This window comes from Dama dama, chromosome 5, assembly GCF_033118175.1.
Source record: "Dama dama isolate Ldn47 chromosome 5, ASM3311817v1, whole genome shotgun sequence".
Taxonomy (NCBI): domain Eukaryota; kingdom Metazoa; phylum Chordata; class Mammalia; order Artiodactyla; family Cervidae; genus Dama; species Dama dama.
In genome coordinates, this window is record NC_083685.1 from 92,475,384 (window position 1) to 92,502,671 (window position 27,288).

At 48.9% G+C, this 27,288-nt stretch overlaps 1 protein-coding gene across 8 annotated transcripts in view; it reads left to right on the plus strand.

Annotated features, from left to right (window-relative positions):
* The window catches only part of RPH3AL (rabphilin 3A like (without C2 domains)), a 137,066-nt gene that overhangs the window by 29,507 nt on the left and 80,271 nt on the right, over positions 1–27,288 (plus strand). For 7 of the 8 annotated variants that reach the window (XM_061143035.1, XM_061143033.1, XM_061143034.1 and 4 more), the window contains 3 exons: positions 19,852–19,963; positions 23,311–23,454; positions 26,027–26,156. In XM_061143035.1, coding sequence (XP_060999018.1) covers positions 19,887–19,963; positions 23,311–23,454; positions 26,027–26,156 — 351 coding nt within the window. In that variant the 5' untranslated portion in view covers positions 19,852–19,886. Of the gene's footprint in view, positions 1–7,875; positions 7,896–19,851; positions 19,964–23,310; positions 23,455–26,026; positions 26,157–27,288 lie in introns of those variants that run through there. The other variant, XM_061143041.1, reaches the window with a different exon arrangement.

Genomic DNA, 27,288 nt, shown 5'->3' on the forward strand with positions numbered 1-27,288 from the left:
CCTGTGGCTGCTGCCCATTTTCTGACTTGGTTTGAAACCAAAGACTGAATGTATTTATGTGGAGACTCTGCAGGTCCCTGGCCTTGGCCACGACACTGTTTCTCCTTCCTCCAGACAGAGCCCTGTCTCCTGCGGACACCCGTGGGGAGAAGGAACAGGCGTGGGTGTATTTTTCTGCAGACGGGCCTCCTAGGCGCATTCTTCCACTGAGGCTGTGAATCTGGTTTACGGTTTGCATGCCCAAAGTATTCTTTTGTAATTTTATTTAATAATAGTTTATCATGAAATATTAAAAATATATATCAGAGTTGAAAGAAGTTTGTGGTGTCCACCTGTATGCCCACTGCTTTAGATTCTACTATTAATATTGTACTGCACTTGTTCCCTAGGTCAGCGTCATCTCTGACTGGTGGGTATGTGAACACACTGTAAATTCTCCCTGAGGAGAATACACTGATAACATACAGTGGTAATGAGACAAAATGCTCCCCAGGTTAATGGGGGAGGTCAAGTGTCATGGATGACTCAACTCATTGTTAAAGCAAAACTACAACTATACTCCAATAAAAATTAATTTTAAAAAAGATAAAATGTTTAAAAACAAATAAAGCAAAAGTAATGAAAAAAGGCACTAAGTAGGTTGGAAAGTTACTTAGTTAAAAATGTCATCTTAAAAAAAAATTGTCATCTAGTATTTAGTCCATGCCATCTTAAGGTATAGAAATAATACAGGTCCAACAGTTCCTTTTATTTTTATTTTTTTGGCTGTGACCTGCAAGATGCAGGATCTTAGTTCCCTGACCAGGGATTGAACCCGGGCCCTCGGCAGTAAAAGCACTCAGTCCTAACCACTGGGCCGCCAGGAAGTCCCCAAGTGCAATAATTTCAAGCAATAGACGTCATACAAACTGCCTGACACGAAGAAGGCCACATGTGTGAAATTCTGGATTATGTATTCTTTTCCTTTTGTGGAGTCATCCTTTGTCTCAGAAATAAGACCTTGGCAGACATCTAACCCCTTCCTCCTCTAACTCCTGCTCCCTCCAGCCCACACCTCATGCGGGGAAGTGGGGACCCTCACAGTCACCCCTTGAGTCCCTTCTCACCTTCCCCAGCTGGCCTTTGGGCTGGGGGGGGGGGATGTGGGCACCGTCCTTTGAGGCCACAGCATGTCACGTATCCCTTGGTATATATGATTCTGAATAACAGATACCTTTAATCAACCTTGTTTTTATTTTATATATTTATTTGGCCACACAGGATGTGGGATCTTAGTTCCCTGACCAGGGATTGAACCCATGTCCCCTACATTGGAAGCACAGATTTTTTAATCACTGGACCACCAGGGAAGTCCTGAACTTGTTGTTTTATAATTGTGAAACAAATTAAGGCTTTTTATTTTGAAATTATTTAGGTTTCCATTTAGTCAGAAAGAATGGTTCACAGAGTTCCTGCCTACCCCCCACCCTGCTTGCCTTGTTAATATCTTATATAACAATGTAACTGCTCCTCAGTTTGTTTTTTTAAATTTTTAAAATATATTTGCTGTACTGGGTCTTAGTTGTAACATGTGGGATCTAGTTCCCTGACCAGGGATCAAACCCAGGCCCCCTGCATTGGGAGTGTGGAGTCTTAGCCACGGGACCACCTGGGAAGTCCCCTCAGTTTTTCCTTATCATTTATGACCTTCACATTTCAGAAGAGTTCTGGTCAGTTGTTATGGAGAGCATCTCTCCATTTGGATTCATCTGATATTTTCTCATGTTTACATTGCAGTTGTGTGTTTTGGGCAGGAATACCACTAGAATGATGATGTATCTTTCTCAGTGCATGGTATCAGGAGGGCCTTGATGTCCATGTGTCTTATCACTGGTGACACTAGTCTTGATGGCTTGGATAAGGTCGTATCTGCAAGGTGTCTCCCCTGGACAGTTACTATTCTTTTAACATTGTAATTTTAGTATCGGTCCATGAATCTGGCCTGCAACAGTTATTACTAGGGTACTTTAATGCTGATTCTTCTGTTTCCTTCATTCCTTCTGTACCAGGCAGACTGCACATATATTTCAGGTTCAGTTTCAGACCACTAGGATAAAGCGAATGTCAAAGAGAGTCACACATTTTTTGGTTTCCCAGTGCTTGTAAAAGTTATGTTCACATAGTACTGTAGTTATTAAGTGTGCAGTAGCATTGTGTCTAAAAAACAATGTAACAACCTGAGTAAATTAAAGTCACTCAGTTGTGTCCGACTTTTTGCGACCCCATGGATTGTAGCCCACCAGGCTCCTGTGTCCATGGAATTCTCCAGGCAAGAATACTGGCATATGTTGCCATTCACTTCTCCAGGGGATCTTCCTAACCCAGGGAATGAACCCAGGTCTCCTGCATTGCAGGCAGATTCTTTACTGTCTGAGCCACTAGGGAAGCTCATAACAACATACATGCCTCAAATAAAAAAATACTCTATTGCTAAAAGATGCAAACTATCATCTGAGCCTTCAGTAAGTTGTAATCTTTTGGCAATAATAACATCAAAGATCACTGATTATAGATCACGTAACAATGATAAAAGTAATGAACATTTTGAAATAGTGCAAGAATCACCAAAATGTAACACAGAGACACAAAAAGTGAGCAAATGCTGTTAGAAAAATGGCCCCAGTAGATGCTCAGTGAAAGTTTGCCACAGACCTTCAATTTGCTGAAAAACACAATTATCTGCAAAGCACAATTAAATGTGGTGTGCCTGTATTTGTTAACCAGTGCCCTTCTGTAAGAGAGAGTTGTCTACCTCGCCTATTTATTCAATTTTTATATCATATTTATTTTATGGGTTATAATCCAGTACTATTGTTATTTTTGTTGTTGGAAAAAGTGTTCCAGCTTTTGGGACTTCCCTGGCAATCCAATGGTTAAGACTTGGCCTTCCGATTCAGAGGGTGTGGGTTTAATCCCTGGTTGGGAGCTAAGAACCCACATGCCCCTGGCCAAAAAACAAATCATAAAACAGAAGCAATACTGTAACAAATTTAATAAAGACTTTCAAAATGGTCCACATAAAAAAAAAAAATTAAAAAAAAAAAAAACAAACAACAGTTCCAGCTTTAGCCGTTGAGAGTTCATCATGGAAGTTTTCTTGTGAAAGTTTTCAACGCGTACAGAAAAGCTGGACAAACAGGACAAAGAAGCCCCTCCACTTAGATTCAGTCATTCTTAGCATTCGACCATATTTGCTTTCTCTCTCTTTCTCTTCCCTGCCCCTCTCCCACAGTGTTTTCACAAATGCACCATCTGTTGTTTTCATATCGAGGTTAATTTGTAGTTAATCTGTCCCCAGGCCATCAGGGGGTGATGGTAAGTGTAAGTGGCCAGTTCTTTGTCCCCTGGAGACCGTGTGCCTGGTTGTCCTGTCCAGACCCCCCAGTCTGTGCTTCACTGTGCTCCATGCTTTGTTTTGTAACAGCTTTATTGAGATGTAATTCATATACGGTGGAGGTCACCCATAAAAAGTATACAATTCTGTGGGGTTTGGTATATTCACAGATAGACGCAGCCATCACCACAGCCAGTTTTAGAGCATTTTCATCTCCCCAAAGAGAGACTCCATATCCTTTAGCTATTACCTGTCTTCCTCCCCAGTAAGCTCTAGGCAGCTACTATTATTACTTTGGCTGTGTACACAGCATGTGAGATCTTAGTTCCCCAACCAGGGATCGAACCCATGTCCCCTGCAGTGGAAGTACAGAGTCCTACCCACTGGACCACTGAAGAAACCCCAGCCCTAGACAACCACTAAATCTATTTAGAGTCTCTATAGAGGTGGCTCAGAGGGTAAAGTATCTGCCTGCAATGCAGGAGACCTGGGTTCGATCCCTGGATCGGGAAGATCCCCTGGAGAAGGAAATGGCAACCCACTCAAGTATTCTTGCCTGGAGAGTCCCACAGATGGAGGAGCCTGGTAGGCTATAGTCCACAGGGTCGCAAAGAGTCAGAAACGACTGAGTGACTTCACTTCTAGATGTGTCTGTTCTGGACATTTCATATAAAAGGAGTCATATGCTATGCTGTCTTTTGTGGCCTGGATTTCTTTTCAAGGCTCATCCATGTTGTTGCATGAATCAGCATTTTGTTCTTTTTTATGGCCATGTAATAGTCCACTGTTGGACTGTTATACAGTTACACCACATCTTGTTTACCAGTTAATGGACATTTGGGTGGTTTCTACATTTTGGCTGACGTGAATAGTTCTTCTATGAACATCTGTGTACAAGTTTTTGCTTCGAAATGTATTGTCTAATCATTTTGTATTTTCTAATCATTTTCGAAATGTATTTTCTAATCATTTTGTATTTTCTAATCATTTTCGAAATGTATTTTCTAATCATTTTGTATTTTCTAATCATTTCTAATCTTTTGGATTAGGATTGTAATTCTGTATTTATTTTTTTGAGGAACTACTGAACTGTTTTCCACAGTGGTGGCAACATTTTACATTTGTACCATCAATGAATTAGGGTTTCCATTTCTCTGCATCCTTGCTAACACCCATTAATTTCTGTTCTTAAAATGATAGCCATCCTGGAGGGCGTGAAGAGGTATCTCACTGTGGTTTGGGTTTGCATTTCTCTGATGCCTGATGATGTGGAGTGTCTTTCCCTGTGCTTTTAGGCGTGTGTGCTTCTCCTTTGGAGAAATGTCTTTTCAGATCCTTTGTTGCTATTCAGTCACTAAGTCGTATTTGACACTTTGCAGCCCCATGGACAGAGCCAGCCAGGCTCCTTCATCCGTCGTATTTCCCAGGCAAGAGTACTGGAGTGGGTTGCCATTTCCTTCTCCAGGGGATCTTCCTGGGTCAGGGATCAAATCCACATCTCCTGCACTGGCAAGCAGATTCTTCACTGTTGAGCCACAAGGGAGGCCCCATTCAAGTCTTTTACCCATTTATTAGTTGAGTTGTCTTTTTATTGTTGACTCATAGACGTTCTTTATCTTTTCTGGATACTAGACCCTTATCAGATATGGGATATGCAAATTTTTTTTTCCATTCTGTGAGTTACCTTTTCATCTTCTATTTTCACATTTTATGAATCATTTATGTATATATTTCACTCTACATGGACATTTGAAACTATTTCTTGTTTGCGTGCATTAAGATAGTTTAACAATAAACATACTTGTACCTATCTTTTATTGTACAAGTGAACCCATTTTTGAGGGAGAAGATAGTTCCAAGACCAGGGTGGCAACTTTTTTAGCATCCTTGCCTTCCAAAATTATATTGTCACGTGTTCAGCTTTAAAGATTTGCACCCATGAGAATAAGATGGGTTGTGCTGGCTGTGTGTGGGCCTCAGTCGCAAGGTACAGGCATTGAAGCCGCCCATTTTATTCAAAATCTTGAAAGGCAGTGTTTATTAATAGACATTTTTTCTTTTTCTCTCAAACACTCAAGGTAGACCTGAGCCATAAAAATCAGGGAAGTTATACATGGAAAGCAATAGTAATTCTGCATTTATGAAATTTAATAAAAGGTTTGTATGGTAAGCATTTGTTCTTTTAATATTTTTTCTATAAATATACCATGAAAATATTGCATCTGGGATTAGGGTTAGTTCTTTGGTGCACAGAGTTTTTTAATGTCAATTTAATGTCAATCTCCTTTATTTTTTTTTCTTGTGTTGCTTATGCTTTTGGTATGAAGTGATATCTCACTGTGGTTTGGGTTTGAATTCTTTTATATTTATTTATTTGCCCAGAGTCTTAGTTGTAGCACACAGGATCTTCAATCTTGTGTGGCATGTGGGATATCTAGTGTGGCACTTGGGATCTAGTTCCCTGGTCAGGGATCAAACCCAGGCCCTCTGTATTCGGAGCGTGGAGTCTTAGCCCCTGGACCACCATGGAGGTCCCTGGATTTACATTCTAATATCTAAGAAACCACTGCCAAATCTGAGGTCATGAAGTTTTGCCCCTCTATTATCTTCTCAGTGCTTTAAAACTTTTAGCTCTTACATTTAGGTCTTTGATCCATTTAGAGTAACATTTTTAAATGGTATGATGTAATGGTCCAACTTCATTCTTTTGCATGTGACTGTTCGGTTGTCATCACACTGTTTACTGAAAAGACTCTTCTTCCCCGACTGAGTGGTCTTGACACTCTTGTCAAATAATCAGTTGATCGCAGATGTACGGGTTTATTTGTGGACTCCCAGTTTTATTCTGGCACACGTGCTTTGAGTGTCATCTGGGCACACGGTTTGTCCTGCTCTTCGGGAGCGTTTTGTACAGTAGGAGAGGTCAGATGCTTTCACAAGCCACCAGAAACTGGGAAGTGCTGGAAGAGGTAAAAAATGTGGAGATGCCGAGGAGGGAACCAGTGCTTCAGGCCAGGGCAATAGATGTGGATTGGGGAGCAGCAGGGGGCTGTTTGCAAGAGGCCTGGGCTTAAGCATCTAACAGGGAATGATGCCAAGTGTTTCTGTTTGTCTGGAGACAGACTTGGCAAGGTGGCATAGAGCCTGTGGATGGCCTAGCACTCCCAAGTGGGGACAATAGGCTTGATTTGCAAGTGTCTGAGCAGAGCCAGGCTTTTGCAGGGCCCCTCTGGTGGCAGGGTAGGCTGAGTCAGGTGAGTGAGCCAGGAGGCAGGGGAACCACTTAGGATCCTAGGGTGACTGAGGTCTGGGCAAGCTCCTGGGTCAGGCAGTGGAAATGGTGGGGAACAAGGGCTCCTGTCTGAGTCCTGTGGCTTCATGTCACTCTGCCCTGTGCGCAGAGGAGGAGGCATAGCAGCCTTGGAGACCCTGCTGCCCATTTCCTGGGCCTCACACCTCTAGTCCCAGCTGCTGGCTGCCTGCTCCAGGAAGTTCACACCAGCCTGCCTCCTCTGCAGTACTTGCAGCTCTGCTCCAGGTAACCCAGAGCCTTCTCCTGTTGGCCAATTCCCACAGGTCTCAGTTTCCATGAACTCCTGTCACGCTCCTAAGGGCTGGGAGCACAGAAGAGGCTTGGAGAGTGCCTTATTGCCTTCATTAGGTGCCACACGCTGCAGCCGGGACTCCTTGAGGGCAGAGAGGGTGACAGAAAGTGCCAGGAGCCAGCTGCATGGCCTTGAGCAAGTGGCCGCACCTTTCAATCATCAGTCAAACTTCTTCTCTGAAAGTGGATGATGACATGCCATCCCTTTGGGACTGTGATGAATTTCACTTGGCCAGCCGGTGGCCAGCACCTGGCAAGTGGGCAACGCCTGTGCAGTCCGATGCTTTCCGTCCCGGTTTGGTAGCTCAGGGCCAGACTGAACACAAGCAGGGACATTTTGATTTGTGGGCTCCTCCTTAAAGCCTCCAAAACTACTGGCAAAATGTCGGTGCTTCTGTTTGGCCTCTTCCCTGCTCATCTTCTCTGTCCCTAGCCACCTGCTGGCGGTGGTCCCCTTTCTTACCCTCAGATGCCTATCCTCCGCCTTGCCTGAGTCTTCAGCAGTCCTCGCCAGGGTCTTTTGTGATGGACACCCCCACTTCTTTGCGGTCTTAGCCTCCACCAGGGGAACTGAGGAGTGTGCAGAGAAATTAATAGCTGGCACCTGGGCAGTGCGTACTTAACCTTGGAGCTGGAACAGGGAACCAACTATTTGTCTTTCCATGAACGAGAGGGGACAGCTGGCCACAGATAGCAGCTGGGTCAGCAGGGTTGCCTTGGCTGCTGGCTTTAAGCAAACAGCCAGGGCCAGGGTCCCTTCCCCAGCTCTGGGAAAGTGGGCGGAAGAAGACTGAAGGACCTAGCGGAGCCCTGAGGGAGAGTCACTGAGAGCCGGGGTCCTGGCAGGGCTGTTGGAGGCCGCTGCTCCTGGGACCTGAGTGCACAGAGGACCACCCTGTCGGCACACCTGAGGCTGGGGTAAGAAGGGGTGGGCCTCTTTTCCTTCCAGAGGCGTCTCTGCCTTATGGAGAGGTTTCTCTTGGGCTCTTCCAACAAGCACCTTTAGGTGCGAGCTAAAATCAGATTTCCTTTGCAGAAATTCTGTTTGCCTGAGATTTTCCACACAAATTGAATAGATAGAAGCAGGCTTGTTTTTCTGCATTAAAAAACGAATAGCATTTACACTCCTCACCATGCACCCCAAGCCAGGTGCCTGGCGACACCTGGGACAGACAACTTAGGCATTTTCTGAGCAGAGTCTCCTGAGCCACAGACAGCTGCTTACCCTGAAGGCTTGATTTTATCCTGGTAACCTTTGAGCTAAGTTTCGGTTTCATCTCCTGTTCTTTGCTTTTGTGCCATTGATTTCTTTTTTGGCCATCTGGTGAATCCTATGGAATGTTTCTCAAAATAACGGCTCTCAATGCATGAACAGTGTTACAGAGGAAGCCAATTATATTGACATTATTATCAGAATAATTTTTTTTTAACAAAACAAGCTTCTGATATAGTAACCTATGTGCTTCTTTTTTTGAATCATTAAGTAAACAGCCTTGTTGTTGTTTAGTTACTAAGTCATGTCTGACTCTTTGCGACCCCGTGGACTGTAGCCTGCCAGGCTCCTCTGTCCATGGGATTTCCCAGGCAAGAACACTGGAGTGGATTGCCATGCCCTTCTGCAAGTAAACAGCCTTGCCATAGATCTAATAACTATGGTAATTTTTTAAATCACCACAACATATGATATTTTTATTTGCTTTTATTAATTGCTAAATCTATTAGGAGACAGCAAGATTATCAGAAGAACTGGTAACAATAGTTTTTTATTTGAAATGGCTTTCTTTTATTGAGAAAATCTAAACCAATAAGAAGCCGATTTTCTTATCTCAAGTTAATTATTTTCTAATTCTGGTTATAAGATGTTAAAAAAAAACATTCATGCCAATTTCAGGATTATAAAAATTTAGTTTTTATATATTAGTCTATTGTCTCTAGTATAATATACATCTGAATGTGATAACTCATAATTTTAAAGTAGTGATGAGCATAAATAACACTGAGGTATCTGGGTATCTGCAGCTTTGTATTGTGATATGAAAGTATCTGTGATTCTATTGATGACCAAGACACTGAAACTTCTCGTATGACTATGGTGCGTTGCCTGGGTTCATAATGAATAGGTCATTTCAGTTACAGCTTAATGAAGATGCAGTTTATTCCCATCCAAGTTCACTGGTCCCCTGTTAAGAACTCCCAAGACAAGCAGTGACCAAAGGAAATTGTTTTCCCAAATCCACTTTTCGTAGCAACCATCACAATTCCCGGGGCTTCCCAGGTGGTACTAGTGGTAAAGAACCCATTTGCCAGTGCAGGAGACATAAGAGACATGGGTCGATCCCTGGTTCGGGAAGATCCCCTGGAGGAGGACGTAGCAACCCACTCCAGTATTCTTGCCTGGAGAATCCCATGGACAGAGGAGCCTGGCAGGCTACAGTCCATGGGGTCACAAAAAGTCGGACATGACTGAGGGGACTTAGCACACATGCAGGCGCGCACGTGATAACTCCCTGTCTTAGATATATTAATAGATCCCTCTCCCAGTCCTGAGCACCCCAGGACGCCCAGGGTGGGGGGTAAAGACTACTTTGAACATCTGTACATTCATAGGGTCCACTATCTCTGCTGTCCCCACTCTCAAAGTAGGACTCTGGCCTTTCTCTTCCCTAAGTGTTATGGGTTGAATTGTGTCCCCAGGGGGACATATTGAGGAACTTCCCTGGGGGTCCAGTGATTGAGAATTTGAGCTCCAGTGCAGGGGTACAAGTCTGATCCCAGGTCGGGGAACTAGGATTCCACATGCCGCAGGGCAGCTAAGCTGCAGCTACTGAGCCTGTGAACCCTGGACCCCATTTGCTGCAACTAGAGAGAGGCCCATGTGCCACAACCAAAACCCGACACGAAATTTTTTTTTAAGGCGGCATGAAGAATTCCTAATGCTCAGAACCTCAGAAGGTGAACTAATTTGAAAATGGGGCTTTGCTGATGTAATTAATTAAGATGAGGTCATATTGGAATCTCCTATGGTCTTTTTATTTTTTGGCCTTGCCACACGGCTTATGAGGTTTTAGTTCCCTGACCAGGGGTTGAACCTGGGCACTTGGCAGTGAGAGTCCCAACCACAGGACCATCAGGAAATTCCTGGTCTTAATTCAACACGAAAAGAAACGCAGGGAGATGGCCGCATGGAGACACAGAGGGAGGAATGCCGTGTGAAGATGAAGACAGCGGTTGGAGTGATGCAGCAGCAAACCAAGGGGCACCCAGCATCGCCAGCAAACAGCAGAAACTATAGCAGATGCTTCATAGACATTCTTCTCTGGGTCCTTCAGAGGGGGCCTGGCCTTGGCGACATCTTGGTTTTGGACTTCCAGGCTCTACGACTGTTGTAAGGCTCCCAGCTCGTGGTACTCGGTTATAGCAGCCCTCAGAAGTAATTCCACCTGGTCCCCTGAGGACCAGAGCACTGCTTTGGGCCCTGTGAGGCTTCCCTCCTTCCTGTGTATTCGAGTATGAGTCCTGCCCCAGGAGTCTGGTTGCCCTGGAGTCGGCTGCCATCAGCTCTGTGATCGTCTTCAGCTAGGACCTCCACCTGCTCTGTTTCAGGCATTTTAGAAACAACAGACGTGAGCTATGCCTCTGGGGACAGGTAGGCAGAGCTTGTGGCTGTTAAAATTGGAGGGCTGGTGCCTAAAGTGAGAGGGGGAAGGAGCAGGGCATTTTGCATCTCATTTTGGTTGGAGGCTGCAGGTATCGTCTTAGCCTGGGAGTGAGAAATCGGGGAGACAGAGACGAGCAGGGATTTGGGGCCACTGGAGTGGATGTTTTGGGTGTTTTACTTCCCTGGGGAGAAGACCCCTGCAGCAATAAGTGGGGCCTTCTGGGGGGGCGGGTACGGGGAGCTGCCCCCTGCTCACCCTGCAGTCAGCTGAGATGTGTCATGTGCCTGGCGCAGAGTCAACACTCAGAGCTTGTTTGTTGAATGAATGAATGAGGGCGGTGAAGACAGAAGCAGTGCTGCTTGTCTGTCTGAAGCCAACAGCATGCTCAGTCTTGTGGCTCATGGGGGATGTGGGGATGTGCCCTGGGGCATCTAGGCTGGACTACTCCTTGCAGGGCACAGAGCACAGACAGGAAAGGCTGCAGGAATCTAAAGACCCCACCAGAAGTAAAGACCCCCCCACCCAGGACAGAGTGGACTGCAATGCTGAGGGGAGGCAAATGGGGTCAGTTCCGAATTCCCCGAGGATAGGTGCGGGGCTTCTGCAGGTTGCCAGTGTGCACAGGGAAGGTAGGTCATGGGACAAGTTCCAGAAACAAAGCTGAGTAGCCAGGACACATCCCGGTTCCTAGCGACATGAGTGTGGGCCTTGTGGGAGAGATGAGGTGGCAGGTGATACTGGGAGGGTCATTTGGGCCAGTTCGTGGGTGGCCTTGACGAAGCTTGGGTTTTTCTCTTGAACAAAGGGGAGCCACTGAAGGTTTTAAGAGCAAGGGACTTGCATGGTCTGACCTATGCTTTAAGGATGACCTCTCTGACTGCAAGTGAAGGGGGCGTAGTGAGCCCCTGGAGGTCCAAAGGCCGACTGGGAAGCTTCTGCCAGAGTCTGGGCAAAGACAGGGGGAGAATCAATGAAGGGCTGGGGTGGGAGTGAAGTCACCCAAGGAAGCAGAGCTAGCGGGGTGCCCCGATGACAGGGTGAGTCCTGGGGACCTTTGTCAGGCAGTAGCTTCCCCGGGGCTCCTCTCTCATTTCCCGCATCCTCTCCAGCCTTGCCTCATGCATAATCAGCCCAAGAGAGCTTCCCTCGGGTTTCAGACAGGCCTTTGAGGCTCCCTGTTTGCGTTTTTCATCCTCCGAGTGCCGTGTGACAGGTGGAGGAAATGTTGATGTCTCGGCTCACCTTATCTTGCTTCTATTATCATGTTTCCCGTATCATAGTAACAGAGCAGATGTCAGGGCCTGTTGCTAAGGGTTCCCTGGAATATTAATACTTGGGTGTAGAACTGCAGGCACTTAGGCAGTGTCTTTGAGGCCTCGGGAAGCAGCGGCTGGGTGGCAAGTATTCTTTTACATTCATCCCTGCTTTTTTTCCCCTCCTCAAGCCCTCATCTTCTCCCCCGACCCCCCGACCCAGGCCCAGCTAGTTGTCTACAAGGCAGATTCAGCAGCAGCCGTGAATAGGCAGCCACCCTCCCCTCCCGCACCCAGGGCAGGCATGACTGAAGGATCACCGCAGGAGATTGAATGCGGGCTCCCGATTCTTCCCCTGGCAGCTGTCCAGGCATCAGCTCAGATTTGGCCCTGGGGTGACCCCCTCCCCCTCTTCCAGCCCTGCACAGGCTACCTGAGAAGCCTCCGGGCCCTCGCCCAGTCCCCCTCCTCTGGCACATGGGAGGGGGCAGAATGGGTTTTATTTGCTTCTTAGGCCCCCTGTCTTGCTTCTCTCATCTGGCCCTTTGACCTTTCTGCTGCTCACAGCTTGTAAGTCCAACTCCAAACAGCTCTGGGAGGTTGGGCTCCTCAGGATATTGAGGTCAGGGTTGGGATTGTTTACCAAATGCCATTTGTATCAGTTTTCTATTGCCACGGTAATGCTACATAACATCCATCCCCTAATAGAATAGTTTACTCCATTAAAAAAAATATTTACTTATTTGGCTGCATGAGGTCTTAGTTGTGGCACTCGGGAGCTTTGATCTTCATTGTGGCATTCGAGATCTTTAATTGTGGCATGTAGGATCTAGGATTCCCTGACCAGAGATCGAACTCAGGCCACCTGCATTGGGAGCACAGTGTCTTAGCCATGGACCATTAGGGAAATTCCTACAACATTTCTTTATTGCTTCCGAGTCTACGGGTTGTCTGCTGCTCTTGGCTGGGCCTCATGTCTCCTTTCTCGTGGTTCAGCTGCCCCCAGAAGCCCCTGCGTCTGTGTGGAAAGATGCACTTCTGTTGTCTCAGTGGCTGTTTGGACCTGGCCTCCTGCCCTTGCTGGTGACTCGTGTTTGCCTTTACACGTGGTGCCCCCACCTAGACCCTGCGGCTCCTTTCCAGCTGTTTCACCCCTCCTATCTCTTTCCCCTTCTTTTCCCTATATCCTGTCTGTTCCTCCTGTGAGATCGGACCCTACAGCTCCATGAAAGCGTATCCATTCACTTCCCAGCCTGGGGTGTCAGACAGGGCTCAGTTGTATTAGCCAAAGATTCCCTGAAAGAAACCAAGGAGGCAGAAACGCCGGGCTCTGAAGGTGGGAGAGAGCCCCGCCAGGAGAAGCCGTGGGCGATGAGGAGCTGTTCTGTAGTTGCTTCTGTTTCTGTGGCCCCCTGGGCGGGACAGAGCCCCGGTGGGTGGGTGTGATGCTTCCCGAGGGACAGGTGGTTTTGCCCTCCGGTGTCTTTTTTAGAATCCGGAGCATTTCAGAGACAGCTGCAGGCTGGAAAGGTTTTCAGCGCTGTGTTAAAGAGGCTGTAAGATTTGGAAGGTTGGGTCGAAGAGCAGCGTTTCCCTGGGTTAGTAATGATGTGGGCTGCTCTCTGGAGTTACAGGCGTGCGTTTTCATTTCATCCTCGCTGTGTGCCTGTGTGGAGGCGGAGACCCTGGCTCTTTGTAGAAAAAACCCAGCTAGTGAGGCGTCACCAGATCACCAGGTCACCCGGGCTTGCAGGCTGGTGCCGCTTCACCAGATTCTAAGCCCACAAAGTCCATTAAGAGGGAGAAGCTGCCTTTTAAGTAACCCTAAATGTTTGCAGAGAAGAGGTTTTTGTTTTTAGTGACTGTACTATACACTTCATTCTTTTTTCAATTTTTTTGATGTGGACCATTTTCAAAGGCTATATTGAACTTGCTACAGTGTTGCTTTTGCTCCAAAATTTTTGGTCCTTTGGCCATAAGACCTGCAGGACCCCATCTCCTCAACCAGGGGTTGAACCCATACCCCCTGAATCGGAAGGTGAAGTCTCAGCCGCCGGAGCCCCAGGGAAGTCCCTGAACACGTGATTAAAAGCAGTTTTTTTGAGATTTACAGACAGATTCTCCCATCTCTGAGTTCTGAGCTTGAAAATACAAAATCCACATGAGACCGCCGGGACACGACTGCTCACAGCAGAATTTTTTTGTGTGAATGACTCTGGTGATGCGCTTTGGTGATACGTTTCAAAAAGAAATGTACACATCTTTTCCCCTTGGGGAATTTATCCTAAGAAAATAATCAGAAATGGGCACAAAAATTTATTTCCCAGGATATCCATTTAAGGCTGAATACAATAGGGCAAAACTGGAAACAATCCATGTGCCTCCCCCAACAGGAAAATGGGAAAAATAAATCCAGAATACTAAGTTACCATTAAGAATCATGTTTCTGAGGACTTTTAATAATGTAAGAAGCACAGTGTGATAAGAAAGCAAACAGCATAGGTAGTAAGAACCCAATTTTATTTAAAAATCTATGCACAGCTGTCTAGGAAGACATGGGATGATCTTACATGGAGACAGTAAGTCTTCATCTAGGGGTGGGTGATGAGTGTGTTTAGGGTGCATATTCTACAGTGCCCAGGAGAGACCACGGGAGCTTGCAACTTTTTAAAAATTAATTTATTTTTGGCTATGCTGGGTCTTCGTTGCAATGCATGCCCTCCCACCCTCCTACTCCTCCTCCTCCTCCTTGGGGCCCCTGCTGGAGGGGCAGTGAGCCCAAGAGTGTATTGGATGATGGCGAGCACACAGCTTGGCAGAAGAGCCCCCGGGTCAAGGGGGTGCAGGAAGCCGGGGGGACATGGGCCGGCTGGCGGGCAGGGAGCTGGCAGCAGGCTCGGGATGCTTAGATTCAGAGAACCTATGCTGACTCTGTTGGCAGTTTCCTAAGCTGTGTTTCCACGCGCTGCCCTCCTCTCCCACCACCTGTGCTGAGATTGTTCCATATGGGCCAGGGACAGCTGTGCCTTCCGAGGTACCAGCCACAGCCCAGGGCAGGCCCCGCAGTCCCTGGACAGGGCCTCAGCTCTCACTCGGAGCCACTGCTGTGGACACGCTCAGCCACGAACTTACCACTAGCCAGTGCCCAAGGCCCAGGCCCTGGGAGGGACATCCCCCATCTCCCTGGAGGTGGACCTCTCTGTAGTGTTTGGCTCAGTGGGCTCATCTTCCTCAAAGCTCCAGGAGCAGGAAGGGTGGGGGACCCAGGACGCCTCCTTCCTGGCTTAGGAACCAGGCTGTGGTGGGGGCCCAGATCCCCCCACCAGACTGAAGCAGTGACCAACCTCCCACCCCAGGGCCCTTCTCCAGCCCCCTACCTGCCCCTTGGCAGGTGAGAATGTACTGGACCACCCAGAGCGCTCCCTCCAGCCTGTCGGTCTCAGCTCCCGCTGGGGAAAAGATGGGGAAACTGAGGCCTGAGGAGAAATAACCAATTGTTCCTGGTCTTGCAGTAAGTTTGCATAGAAGTCAGACTTTCTCGGGTCTTTTCTCTCCTAGTTGGGTCATCCTCACTGCCACCAAACCCTTCCCTTCATACTTACTGCACAAGGTGACTAGGTAGAGAAGGTATATTAATTAAGGGTTAGCAGACCCACATGGGTGTGACCTTTTCTCAGTCTCTCAGCCTGGTTCTTTTCTCTTTTGCCAAACAGAAGAAATAATGATTAGATTGAGAAAGAATAAAACAGTAGCCTGTGGGTTGTTGCAGAGTTATTTTGGCTCAAGTTAAAAAAAAAAAGCAAAGAAAAGGAATTAGATGTCAGATGGGTCAGTTGTTGTTCAGTCGCTCAGTCATGGCCAGCTCTTTGCAACCCCATGGACTGCAGCAAGCGAGGCTTCCCTGTCCTTCACCATCTCTCAGAGCTTGCTCAAACTCACGTCCATTGAGTCGGTGATGCCATCCAACGGTCTCATCCTCTGTTGTCCCCTTACCCTCCTGCCTTCAATCTTTCCCAGCATCAGGGTCTTTTCCAATGAGCCAGCTGTTCTCATCAGGTGGCAAAGTGTTGGAGTTTTTGCTTCAGTATCAGTCCTTCCAATGAATATTCAGGACTGATTTCCTTTAGGGTTGACTGGTTTGATCTCCTTGCAATCCAAGGGTCTCTCAAGAGTCTTCTCCAACACCACAGTTCAAAAGCATCAATTCTTCGATGCTTAGCCTTCTTTATGGTCTAGCTCTCACATCCATATGTGACTACTGGAAAAAAAATAGCTTTGACTAGACAGACCTTTGTCGGCAAAGTAACATCTCTGCTTTTTAATATGCTGTCTAGGTTGATCATAGCTTTTCTTTGGACAGAGAGATGTTAGTTTGGGGGTTCTCTTGCCAGTGATCCTCAAACTCTAGTGCCCTAGGAAGTGACCCAAAGGGGACAAAAGAGATTTATTCCCTAGAGGCTCATTTAGAGCTGATGTGTTTGGGGCTGTGAGGAGCTGCTGTCTCCTGGAAGTCCTCACCTGTCCCACCATAAAGAAAGTGGCATTGCAAGCATGAGAACACAGGATCCCTCCTTCCTGCCTCCTCCCCCTGCTCAGCTCCACTCCCTTTTGATTCAGAAGTGACTGCAGAAGATGGAATAATTCCTACCTCGAGGTTCTCTGACTTGTTCCTCCCTCTGGGATCACCATTGGTACATCCCTGCTTTCGTGGGGGTGCCTGGCAGAGCAGAGGGGCCACCTCCATAGTCACTGTTCCCTAGCTGCAGCAGTGGGCAGAAGTCTCAGAGCCTGGCCAGCTAGTCCTGAAAGCAGTGGCCTGGGACATGTGGTGCCCCCTGCAGGCCTTGGCAAGAATGGCAGTACCTGTGAGGTGGTGGTAGTAGTGTGGTCCTTCAGTCCCGTCTGAACTGTAGCCCGCCAGGCTCCCCTGTCCGTGGGATTCTCCAGGCAAGAATACTGGAGTGGGTAGCCATTCCCTTCTCCAGGGCATCTTCCTGACCCAGAGATCAAACCCGGGTCTCCTGCATTGTAGGCAGAATCTGTGAGGAGATGGACTGCCAGTTAGCCACGGGCTCAGCCTGTCCCCATCAGGGAGACCCCATCACTTCCATTTCTTGACGTTCCCAGAATATTTTTTAAAACATAATAATAAGGAAACAGGGTTACTGAGTTATAGTATGTTTTCTAATGTTTACTTGGAACAGAGTAAGGCGTTTCACACCCATGCAGCAGTGTGACTGCGCTATTCACAAGATAACAGAACTTTAAAACAACAACAAGAAAACAAACCATAGCTGGAAGTGGGGCCGGTTTAAAGCTGTTTGATGAGCATGTCGTTTTTGACCCCGCCTGTGTTTTCCTGGACTGGATGTGAGCCTCATTTGGGAGAAGGTCAAGATTTGGGAGGTGGTATCGACAGCCCTCCCAGCACTGGATCTGGCCCTGGGGTCTCCCCAGGGAGCTCCCCAAACAGCTCTTCGGGGTCTCTCTCTCAAGGTGGCTGGCAGTGGGGAGTGGGTGCCTGGATCACCCCAGTGGGATAGAGAGACCGCTGTGGTCAAGGTCTGCGCTTGGTCCCTGTGGGGGTCAGTTAGCAGCAGCCTGCATTGCGCCCCCTGCTGGTCATCACAGAAATGGGTGACCTTGGTCTGGAGCAACAGCTCTCAATCCGCAGTGCAGTGATTTCAGGGGGTTCCCAGTGCCTTTCAGGGGGTCCGCAAGGTCAAAAATACTTTCTTCTTCACCATCATCACAATATACTTGGTCAAATTCTTTCAAATATACAGATGAAAAGTTCATTGACCTGATTTCAAACACCACATTGGAACTAATCTTTAGAGATAACTTGTCATCTGTTGAGTTTGGGTGCAGAATGAAAGAAGAACGTCCACAATTATCTAGGAAGGCTAAATACACTCCCCCCTGTTCCAACTATAGGACATATCCATGAGAATCTGGATGTCCTTCATGTACTTTAACAAAACTACGTATCACAAAACATTGATTGAAATGTCAGACATGAAACTGTCCTTTGTTAAGCCAAACATTACATAGATTTGTTAAAATGCAAAACAATCCCATTATTCTCACTAATTGCTTTTGTTTTGAAAATACAGTTTTTAAATATGTGAGCACCTCATGGGTTTATTATTTTTCGATGACTTAACAATTTAAATTTTTTCTCAGTGTTCATTTCTAATCTGGTAAATAGCAATAAATATAGCCCATATTATTTGGAGTTCTCAAGAATTTTTTTTATCAGTTTAGTGAGATGTAGTTCACATACCGTAAATTTCAGACATTTAAAGTATACAAGATAGTGGTTTTAGTGAATTCATAAAGCTGTGCGAGCATCCTGCATGCATGGACACTTCAGTCGTGTCCGACTCTTTGTGACCCCATGGACTGTAGCCCACCAGGCTCCTCTGTCCATGGGATTCTCCAGGCAAGTATACTAGAGTGGGTTGCCATACCCTTCTCCAGGGGATCTTCCTGACCCAAGGATTGAACCTGCATCTCTTAGCGTCTCCTGCATGGGCAGGCAAAATCTTAACCTCTACAGCCACCTGGGAAGCCCATACAACCATCACCACTGTCTAATTCCAGAACATTTCCATCATCCGAAAAAGGACCCTGAGCGCATTAGCAGTCACTCCCAGTCCTCCCTCCCCGCCACCCCCAGCCCCTGGCAACCACTGATCTACCTTCTGTCTCTATGGATTGGCCTATTCTGGACATTTCACATAAATAGAACCATATGATATGTGGTCTTTTGTAACTGGCTCCTTTCACTTAGCATGTTTTCAAGGTTCATCTGTGTTGTAGCCTGTGTCAGTTCTCTGGTCCCTTTTATGGCCAAACATTCCATTATACAGACATGCCATGTTTTATCCATCCATCAGTTGATGGACATTTGAATTGTTTCTACTTTTTAGCAATTATGTATAGGGCTGCTGTGAATATTCATGTAAAAGTTTGTGTATGGACATACGTTGTCAGTCCTCTTGGATTTGTACCCCAAAGCCCTTTCTGGGTCATATGGTAATAACTGTATGTAACACTTAAAGAACTACCGAACTAATTTTCAAAAGTGTAAAGGAGTCATGTGTTTGAGAACCACTGGTCTGGAGGGAATGAGACTAGGGGAGTGTGGAGAACTCAGTACTGCCCCTCATCTTTGCTCTGGAATTAGGATTCACTCAAACTCAGCTCTCTCTCGCTTCCCCTCCTTACTATCTCCCCAACACATATCCTTTTTAAAAATTATTTATTTATTTGGCTGAGCTGGGTCTTAGGTGGGGCATGTGGGATCTTCAGTCTTCCTTTTGGCATGTGAGATCTTTAGTGGAGGCATGTAGGACCAGGGATCGAACCCGGGCCCCCTGCTTTGGGAGCACAGAGTCTTAGCCACTGACCCACCAGGGAAGTCCCCCCACAACACATATCCTCGGTGGTAAGGAGAAAGCCAGCTCAGCTCAACTGCACAAGTGAAACCACCAGCAAGCTCTGCAGCAGGGCCCCCTTCCTTCAGGATTTCCGAGGGGCCGTGTTCATTGTGGTCACGGGGCAGTAAAGCAGGGGTGGTACCTGGAGGGTGCAAACGCCCTCGGGGCTTGCCTGCCAAGTTGAAAACCTCAGACGTGTACCTCTTCTTTCCTTTCTGATTCTGTCCCTTTGATATCCTGTCAGTCAAATCCAACCTTGTCACTTAGCTGCATGAGCCACCTAGCTACCCCCCACCCCAGAATCAGGAGTCTTTGAAAGAGGAACCTTGAGGGATTAGCATTTAATTGGAGGGGTGATTCTGCTGGTGAGAGTCCAAACATCACTGGAGATGGGGTAGGAGCGGCAGCAGAGGGGGATAGGTTGGAAGTACCCGTGTTTGGTGTCTGAGGGACCCCATCTGCCATGTGCACCCCAGCCAATGACGTGCTCTTTTTTTTTCCCTCTTTCTTATCTCAGGTGTGACTCCCCACCCTGGGTGGCCGCTCCAAACCATGGCTGACACCATCTTCGGCAGTGGCTGTGATCAGTGGGTTTGCCCCAATGACCGGCAGCTTGCCCTGCGAGCCAAGTAAGTACTTCTCAGGCTTGGCCGGGCCCTCCCTTCCCTCCTCTTCCCAACTCCCCTCCTTTCTTTGACAAGATTCAATGCCCGGGCTTCACAAGGAGCAATTTGAAGACAAGTGCCCGTCTTAGCGCAGCAGTAAAGAATCTGCCTGCAGTACAGGAGACATGGGTTCAATCCCTGGGTCAAGAAGACCCCCTGGAGAAGGAAATGGCAACCCACGCCAGTACTCTTGCCTGGGAAATCCTATGGACAGAGGAGCCTGGTGGACTACAGTCCAGGGATTGCAAAGGGTCGGACATGACTGAGTGACTAAACAACAAACAAAAACGCCTGTCTAATGCACACCACACTCCTGGCCTTGAGCTGGGCACCATTCACTCATTCCATCATATGGAACGGATTCCTGTTTCTCAGATGAGGACATGAGACTGAGGTCCTCACTGGCATCGCCTACCTTGTGAGTGGCGGGGCTGGGCCTCCCCTGGGTCCACCTGACTCTCATGCCTATGTTCTTTGGACCACAGTAGACTTCTGGGAGCCAGACCATTTCCTTTGCCTTCTCTGTGAAGAGTAGAAATCCCCTGTCACTGAGCTTCAGACCCTGAGTCCCAGGCATCGGGGAGCCTTTGATGTCCGGATGCCCGCTTCATAGTTGAGCGCCTGGCCCCAGCAGACAGGACAGACCAGAGAAAGGCTTGTCAAATTTATGAAGAGCTGCCCTCTGGACTGAATCACACAGCCAGCCATGAAGCGTCCCAGCTCTCGGCCCTGCCTAGGTCAGGGTTTCTCTGCCCGTGGTTTGCCCTGTTTTCCTGTTACCTCTCAACCTGGTGACCCCCTCGGCTGCACTTAAATCAGCCCGTCTCCCCACACTGTCCCCACTGCCCCATGGTTGGAGACCAGGGGCCCCCAGATGCCTCTTTGGCCTTCCAGTTTCCTCCTGTCCCTCCAGGGGAGTCGGAGGTCCCAGGGATCAGATAAACCCAAGAATGCTGCTCCATCTGTCAAATCCATGCCAAATACGGGAGCCTGCATTTCCCCAACTGGGACCAAGTTCAAGACATTTGCAATTAGATATTGTGAGCCTGCAGGGGACAGAGCTGAAACATCAAAGGATAGAAAAATTAATCCAGAATGCCCAAGACGAGTGGAGTCCTGCATGATTTGCAGGACTCTTTGCACCACAGTTAATTTGTCCCTCTCACCAGGGTGGCTCAGCTCTTTTAGCCCCCACGTGGCCCCTGCAGTGGAGAGACCAGGGATGAAACCATCCTCTCTTCCTCTCTCTTCTGACACCTGGCGAGATGATGTGTCCTCCACGGCTAGATGTGAGGAGCTGGGGAGAGCCGCGCTCTTGTAGGAGGGGCCGGCATGACTCCTGGTGATCCTGCCAGCCTCCCCTTCAGTTCTCCCTGACCTTGTCTTGTGCTCAGCAGCAGCCAGAAGCTGTCGTGGCACCTTTTAGAAGAGCAAATGCTTTCATCTCTCTCCAGGGTGTGCTGCCTTGTAATGCCAGGCTCCTTGTAATGCTGGGCTCCTTAAAGGATAGTGTTACAAACCCCTGCAGCCAGGTACTGTGTCTCTGGGAGGCTGGGGGAAGTTATCTTCTTTGGCTCCAGATTAGGATCTGTTCTCCCAGCTGCCATCACACATTTTCTAAACCCCTACTATGTGCCAGGACTATTGGACTGCAGTGAACAAGACCAATAGGGTCCCTTGTCTTCAGGCACTAATGGGGAGCAGTGAGCATGACACACATAGTTACTCGTGTGCAGCTGCTTTGTCGGTAGAAATAGGCAGTCAGGTGAAGCGTGGTGCTAATAATCTAGGATTTGGGGGAGGTCTCCCTGAGAGTGTGATACTTATGTTGAATCCTGGAAGAGAGGTAAATACTAGCTGAAAATATGGGGGAAGCACATCTAGGCAGAAGGAAAAGCAAGTGCAAAGGTCCTGAGGTGGAAGGAACATGGCCTGCAGAGACCTGGCAGGAGGTCAGGGTGGCTGGAATGCAGAGTGAGGGGCTGAATGGCATGCAGGGAAGATGGAGAGGTGGGCAGGGGCCAGATGGGGCCGGGCGCAGCCCTCAGGACTCCCATTCTAACGGGGAGACAGAAGGACCTACCTTGCCTTGTAATAATGTTTAAGCCTCATGTTGGAGCTGTGCCCAGGTCTTAGGGAACTCCGAGAATGCACTCTCCTTACCCCATTTTGGAGAGGATCAAGGAAAAGCCTCCTATAAAGACCATGTCTAAAAGACGTCCTAAAAAAGAAAGGGAGTGAACCAGTGGAAATGAGGCTTAGGGAGGGGGCAGGCATTCCAGGAGGAGGGTACAGCTTGAGCAAAGGCCTGGAGATAGTATACAGCCTCCTTTGTCTGTGTGGAGGGGTGCTACAGTGGGGTGCCCTGGGGGAGCCTGGCATGGCTCTCGGCAGCTACCAGATATGAACTACCTAGGCCAGGAAGCCTTCTGCCTTTGCAAAGGCGTCTAACTGCACCTGCCGCTTCCCTGCTCTGAGAGATGGGGAGGCCTGCCTTGCAGGATGCCAGGGGTCCGGTGGGGAGACGGTCTGCAGATCCCTGGGCTGGGCCTCACCGCTGCTTCTCCTGAGCAGCTGTGACCCTCCTGCCCTGAGTCCCTCTAGTTTTCAAAACGCTGCATGAATCTCCTTTTATCCTCAGCATCTTTTTTTTTTATCTATATGTAATTTTATTTATCTGTTTTTATTTGTGGCTCTGCGTGGTCTTGGTTGCTGTGTGGGCTTTTCTCTGGTTTTGGCGAGGAGAGGCCACTCTCTAGTTGTGGAGCACAGGCTTTTTCATTGCAGTGGCTTTTCTTGTTGCAGAGGACAGGCTCTCGAGCGTGCAGGCTTCAGGAATTGCGGCTCCCGGGCTCTGGAGCACAGACTCAGTAGTTGTGGCGTGGGGGCTTAGTCGCTCCACGGCAGGTGGGGTCTTCCCAGACCAGGATGGAGCCCGTGTCTCCTGCATTGACAGGCAGATTCTTTACCACTGAGACACCACGGAAGCCCTCAGTGTGTGTGTAACCCAATCGATGATCTTTCCTGTCCATCTTGCTTTCTTACAAGACTCAGATCCAGGTGCTCGGTCTTCTCCTGATTGTCTTCCCTCGAAACCTCTTGTGCTGTGGCCTTTTGTACATTCCATGCCCCGCCCCCCGCCAGATGCTGAGGGGCCAGCACGCCCTCGTGGGGCCCAGGAGCTGGTGGGTGGCCGAGGCAGCATTTGGAGAGTGGCAGGCGCCCGACATGCAGACTGTGCTCGGGCCTTGGTGGGTGTGGTGGGGCGCCAGTTTGCACCGGGGCTGGACTGTGTGCTATGCTCTCTCCAGGCTGCACACCGGCTGGTCTGTGCACACCTACCAGACAGAGAAGCAGAGGAGGAGCCAGAGCCTCAGCCCGGCCGAGGTGGAGGCCATCCTGCAGGTCATCCAGAGGGCCGAGCGCCTCGACGTCCTGGAGCAGCAGAGGGTCGGGTAAGGGCTGCTTCTGAGAGGGGGCAGAAGTGGGGCCTGGAGAGGGAGGCGGGGCAGTCAGTGCCAGATCGGCGGGCTGGGAGTCTGGCACGCTGGGTCCTCATGCCGGCTTGTCACTGGGAATGAGTCAACTTGGCCTGAACACCCCGGGACTGTAGTAGATTCATAGCCCAGCCTGTCCGAGCCTCAGTATACCCCTCTGTAAGATGGGGATGGCAGCCTGGGCCCCAGGCTATGGGGAGGATGAGTGAGTGCAGCAAGATACACTGGGGTCTGTTCAGCTCTGCACATAGGAGGGTCATTGTGGTTCAGCCAGGGCAAGGATTTAGCAGAGGCTGAACCGTGGGTTCTCCCATCAGAGACCATTAGGAGCCGCTCTCCAGCTTGTCTAAGCTCTCTTGGCCTCCGGCATCCGGAGCCGACTCCTACACAGCCTTCAGTTTTTGTTGTGTCTTTTTATTTGTTTAATTGCAAAAGCAATTCATATTTCCTAGACAGTCTGAAAAACACAGGCCGGCGCAAGCAGGAAGACATAAATGCAGGGCACTGACAGGAATTAATTTGATTCTGGTCTCCTTGTTCTTTTTCTCTTTATCTTCTTCTATGAAATATACGATCATTTTGAAAAATCAGACATTGTAGAAATGCAGAGTTCTAGGAAGTGAAAGCACCAGCCCAGAGACCACTGCTGCCCAGTTTATCGTGTGTGCCTCGCTTAAAACAGACATATTACTACTGTTTCACTACAGAAAGGGTTTGTAGCAGATGTCTGGTGCTCTTTTCCCCCTCCACCCCTGGCTGGGGCCCCACCGCCTCTCAGACCTAGCCCGAGGGTCCTGCAAGGCTCAGAATGTCTCAGAGGTGCGGGTACTGATGACTGACAGGCCAGCATCACATCCTTCAGGCTCCCCCAGGAGGGCGTGCGGGAGCCGGTAGGGGGTGTTTCCCGTGGGCTCCCCTAAGCTGCGAGAAGCATTTGCACCCCACCTCCCCACCCTCATCCATCTGGACTGTCTTCCCCAGGCTGCTCACGTTGTCTGGCTGTGTCTTAAGCACTGGGTTTGGCTGGGGCAGAAATGACCCAGGAGGCAGGAAATCATCTCAGAAAGAGGAGGTGTGTCCTGTGTGTTTCCATGAGTGGGAGTCACAGGGCTGCACTGGTCGGGGGTGCCCCGAGAACAAGCAGGTCAGGCCAGGGTTGAAGCTGAGTTTATTCCTAGGACCCTGTAGGTCCCTGGAGGAGGGACAGTGACCACTGTGGAAGTCAGGAGTGTCTGCTGAGGGCATGGGGGCAGAAGCAGCCTCAGTGCCCAGTCTGCCCTCCCTTGGCCCCCAGGCAGGGCTTGATCCCACCCCAGGGGAGAGAGTGGAGTTGCCATGAGATGGGGGGCCTGGGTGTGGCCTCAGCTCTGCCTCTGAGGAGGTGTGCCATCCTGGCAAGTGACATCACACCTCGGAGCCTCAGTCTTCTCATCTTGAAAATGGGGGGAGGGGGACAGCATCCTCCTTGATGGAGGATTGTGAGGGTTACAGGAGACAGTGTACCCACACACTACCCTCCATGTGTTTAAGAATTTTCACTGAGGGGATTCCTGGTGGTCCCTGGTTAAGACTCTGAGTTTCCACTGCAGGAGGCCAGGGTTCGATCCCTGGTCGGGGAACTAAGATCCTGCATGAAGCAGCCAAAAAAAATAACAATTTTTGCTGAGAATCCACTGGACACTGGAGACACAGCGGCCAATGGAAAAGAAGTGGCCACATATTGTGGGCGTAACAGTATTGTATGACAGGTTGTCACAAAACAGGGGTCACAGTGGGCTGAAGGGCTGTGTAATCTGGACCCTCCTGGCCCCCTCCCGCCTCCTTTGTCCCAGGCAGTATAGTGCCCGCAGCTGCCTTACTGCTCCAGCACTCCAGGGCTTTGCTCTTGTCTTCCTGCCCCGCTGTCTGGGATGCTCCACCAGCTCTTCACACATTCAGTCCTTGTCGTCCTTCCCCTGTCAGTTCAGATGTCCTCAGAGAGGCCTTCACTGACCACCATCCAACATGTCCTGCCCCCTCCCACCCCGGCTTATTCTATTTCATAACCCCTCCCCCTCTCTGAGGCTCCTTTGCTTGTTTTTTATATTTTCTTGTTTATTTGGCTGTGCTAGGTCTTTGTTGCGGCATGTGGGCTCTAGTTTCCTGACCAGGGGTCGAACCCAGGCCCCCTACATGGGGAGTGAGAAGTCTTAGCCAGTGGACTGCCAGGGAAGTCCTTCACTTTGCTTGTTTATAGACTCTCTCATTATGAAGCATAAACACGAGAGCAGAGGCTGTGTCCCTCTCTGTCTTATTTGCTACAACATTCCTAGTGTCTGGCATACTGTAGGCACCCAGTTCAATGGTGGGTGAGTGAATGATTGATTAGGAATTAGCCAGGGGAAGGAGTGGGCAGGGAAAACACCGAAGGTGAGGGAATGGCCCTGGGACATGGTATGGTGTGGGGGCCCCGAGGCTGCGGGCCCGGGGAAGGCAGCGGTCAGGTTGGAGACGAAGCCCACACCATCTGACCCTGTGTCCTATGCCGCAGGCGGCTGGTGGAGCGGCTGGAGACCATGAGGCGCCACGTGATGGGGAACGGCCTCTCCCAGTGTCTGCTCTGCGGGGAGGTGCTGGGCTTCCTCGGCAGCTCCTCCGTGTTCTGCCAAGACTGCAGGAAGGTAAGGCCCTGCTCTGGCTTGCCCTGCCGCTTTGTGGCTTTGCGTCCTGACTCCCAGGAGAGTGTATATGTGTTTGTGCATACATGTGTGCGGGCCTCCCTGGTGCTCAGCAGTAAAGAACCCGCCTGCCCATGTAGGAGACGCAGGTTCAATCCCTGGGTCAGGAAGATCCCCTGGAGAAGGAGATGGCCACCCACTCCAGTAGTCTTGCCTGGGAAGTCCCATGGACAGGGTGCCTGGTGGGCTACAGTCATGGGGTCGCAGAGAGTCAGACTTGACTTAGCAACTAAACGATAGATGTGTGCATACATGGTATCCTACACTTCATGGCAAGCAGGAGTGGGGCCTGAAGGTCAAGTGGCTAGGCTCCTAGTGCCAACTCTGGGGAGTAGTGTATGAATTCAGCTCTTCTAGTAGCTGCGTGACTCCAGAAGGCTTATTTACTATGTCAAGCCTCACTTATACAATAGGGACATTGATAATATATACCTTAGAGAGTTGTGAGGATTAGATAGTATATGCCAAGTTCTTAAAACCTTGTTTGGCACATAAGTACTCAGTAAATGTTATTAATTGTTTTAAATAAATGCAGTTTTCCTCGGGGCCAAACAATTTGCTAAGATTACACTTCCTATCCTGTTGGTCGGCTCTCTTGATCCCTGGCAACTCAAATGAGTAGCAAGGCCAAGTGGATTTTCTCCTCTTGTACTCCACTGATCATTCTAAACTATGCCATATATAAAATTGTTTCATACTGAATCCAAGATTTCTTGAAATAGCTTTTTAAAAATGTTATGTGTTTATTTTTAGCTGTGCCGGGTCTTCGTTGCTACGCGGGCTTTCTTTAGTTGCGGCAAGCAGGGGCTGCTGTCCAATTGTGGCTTCTCTTTGTGGTGGCTTCTCTTGCTGCGGAGCAGGGGCTCTAGGGCGCTGGAGCTTCAGTAGTTATGGCACGTGGGCTCAGCAGTTGCGGCTTCCCGGCTCTAGAGCACAGGCTTAGTAGTTGTGGTGTATGGGTTTAGTTGTTCTGTAACATGTGGGATCTTCCCAACCAGGGATAGAACAAGAGTCTCCTGCATTGGCAGGCAGATTCTTTACCACTGAGCCGCCAGGGAAGCACCTTAACATAACT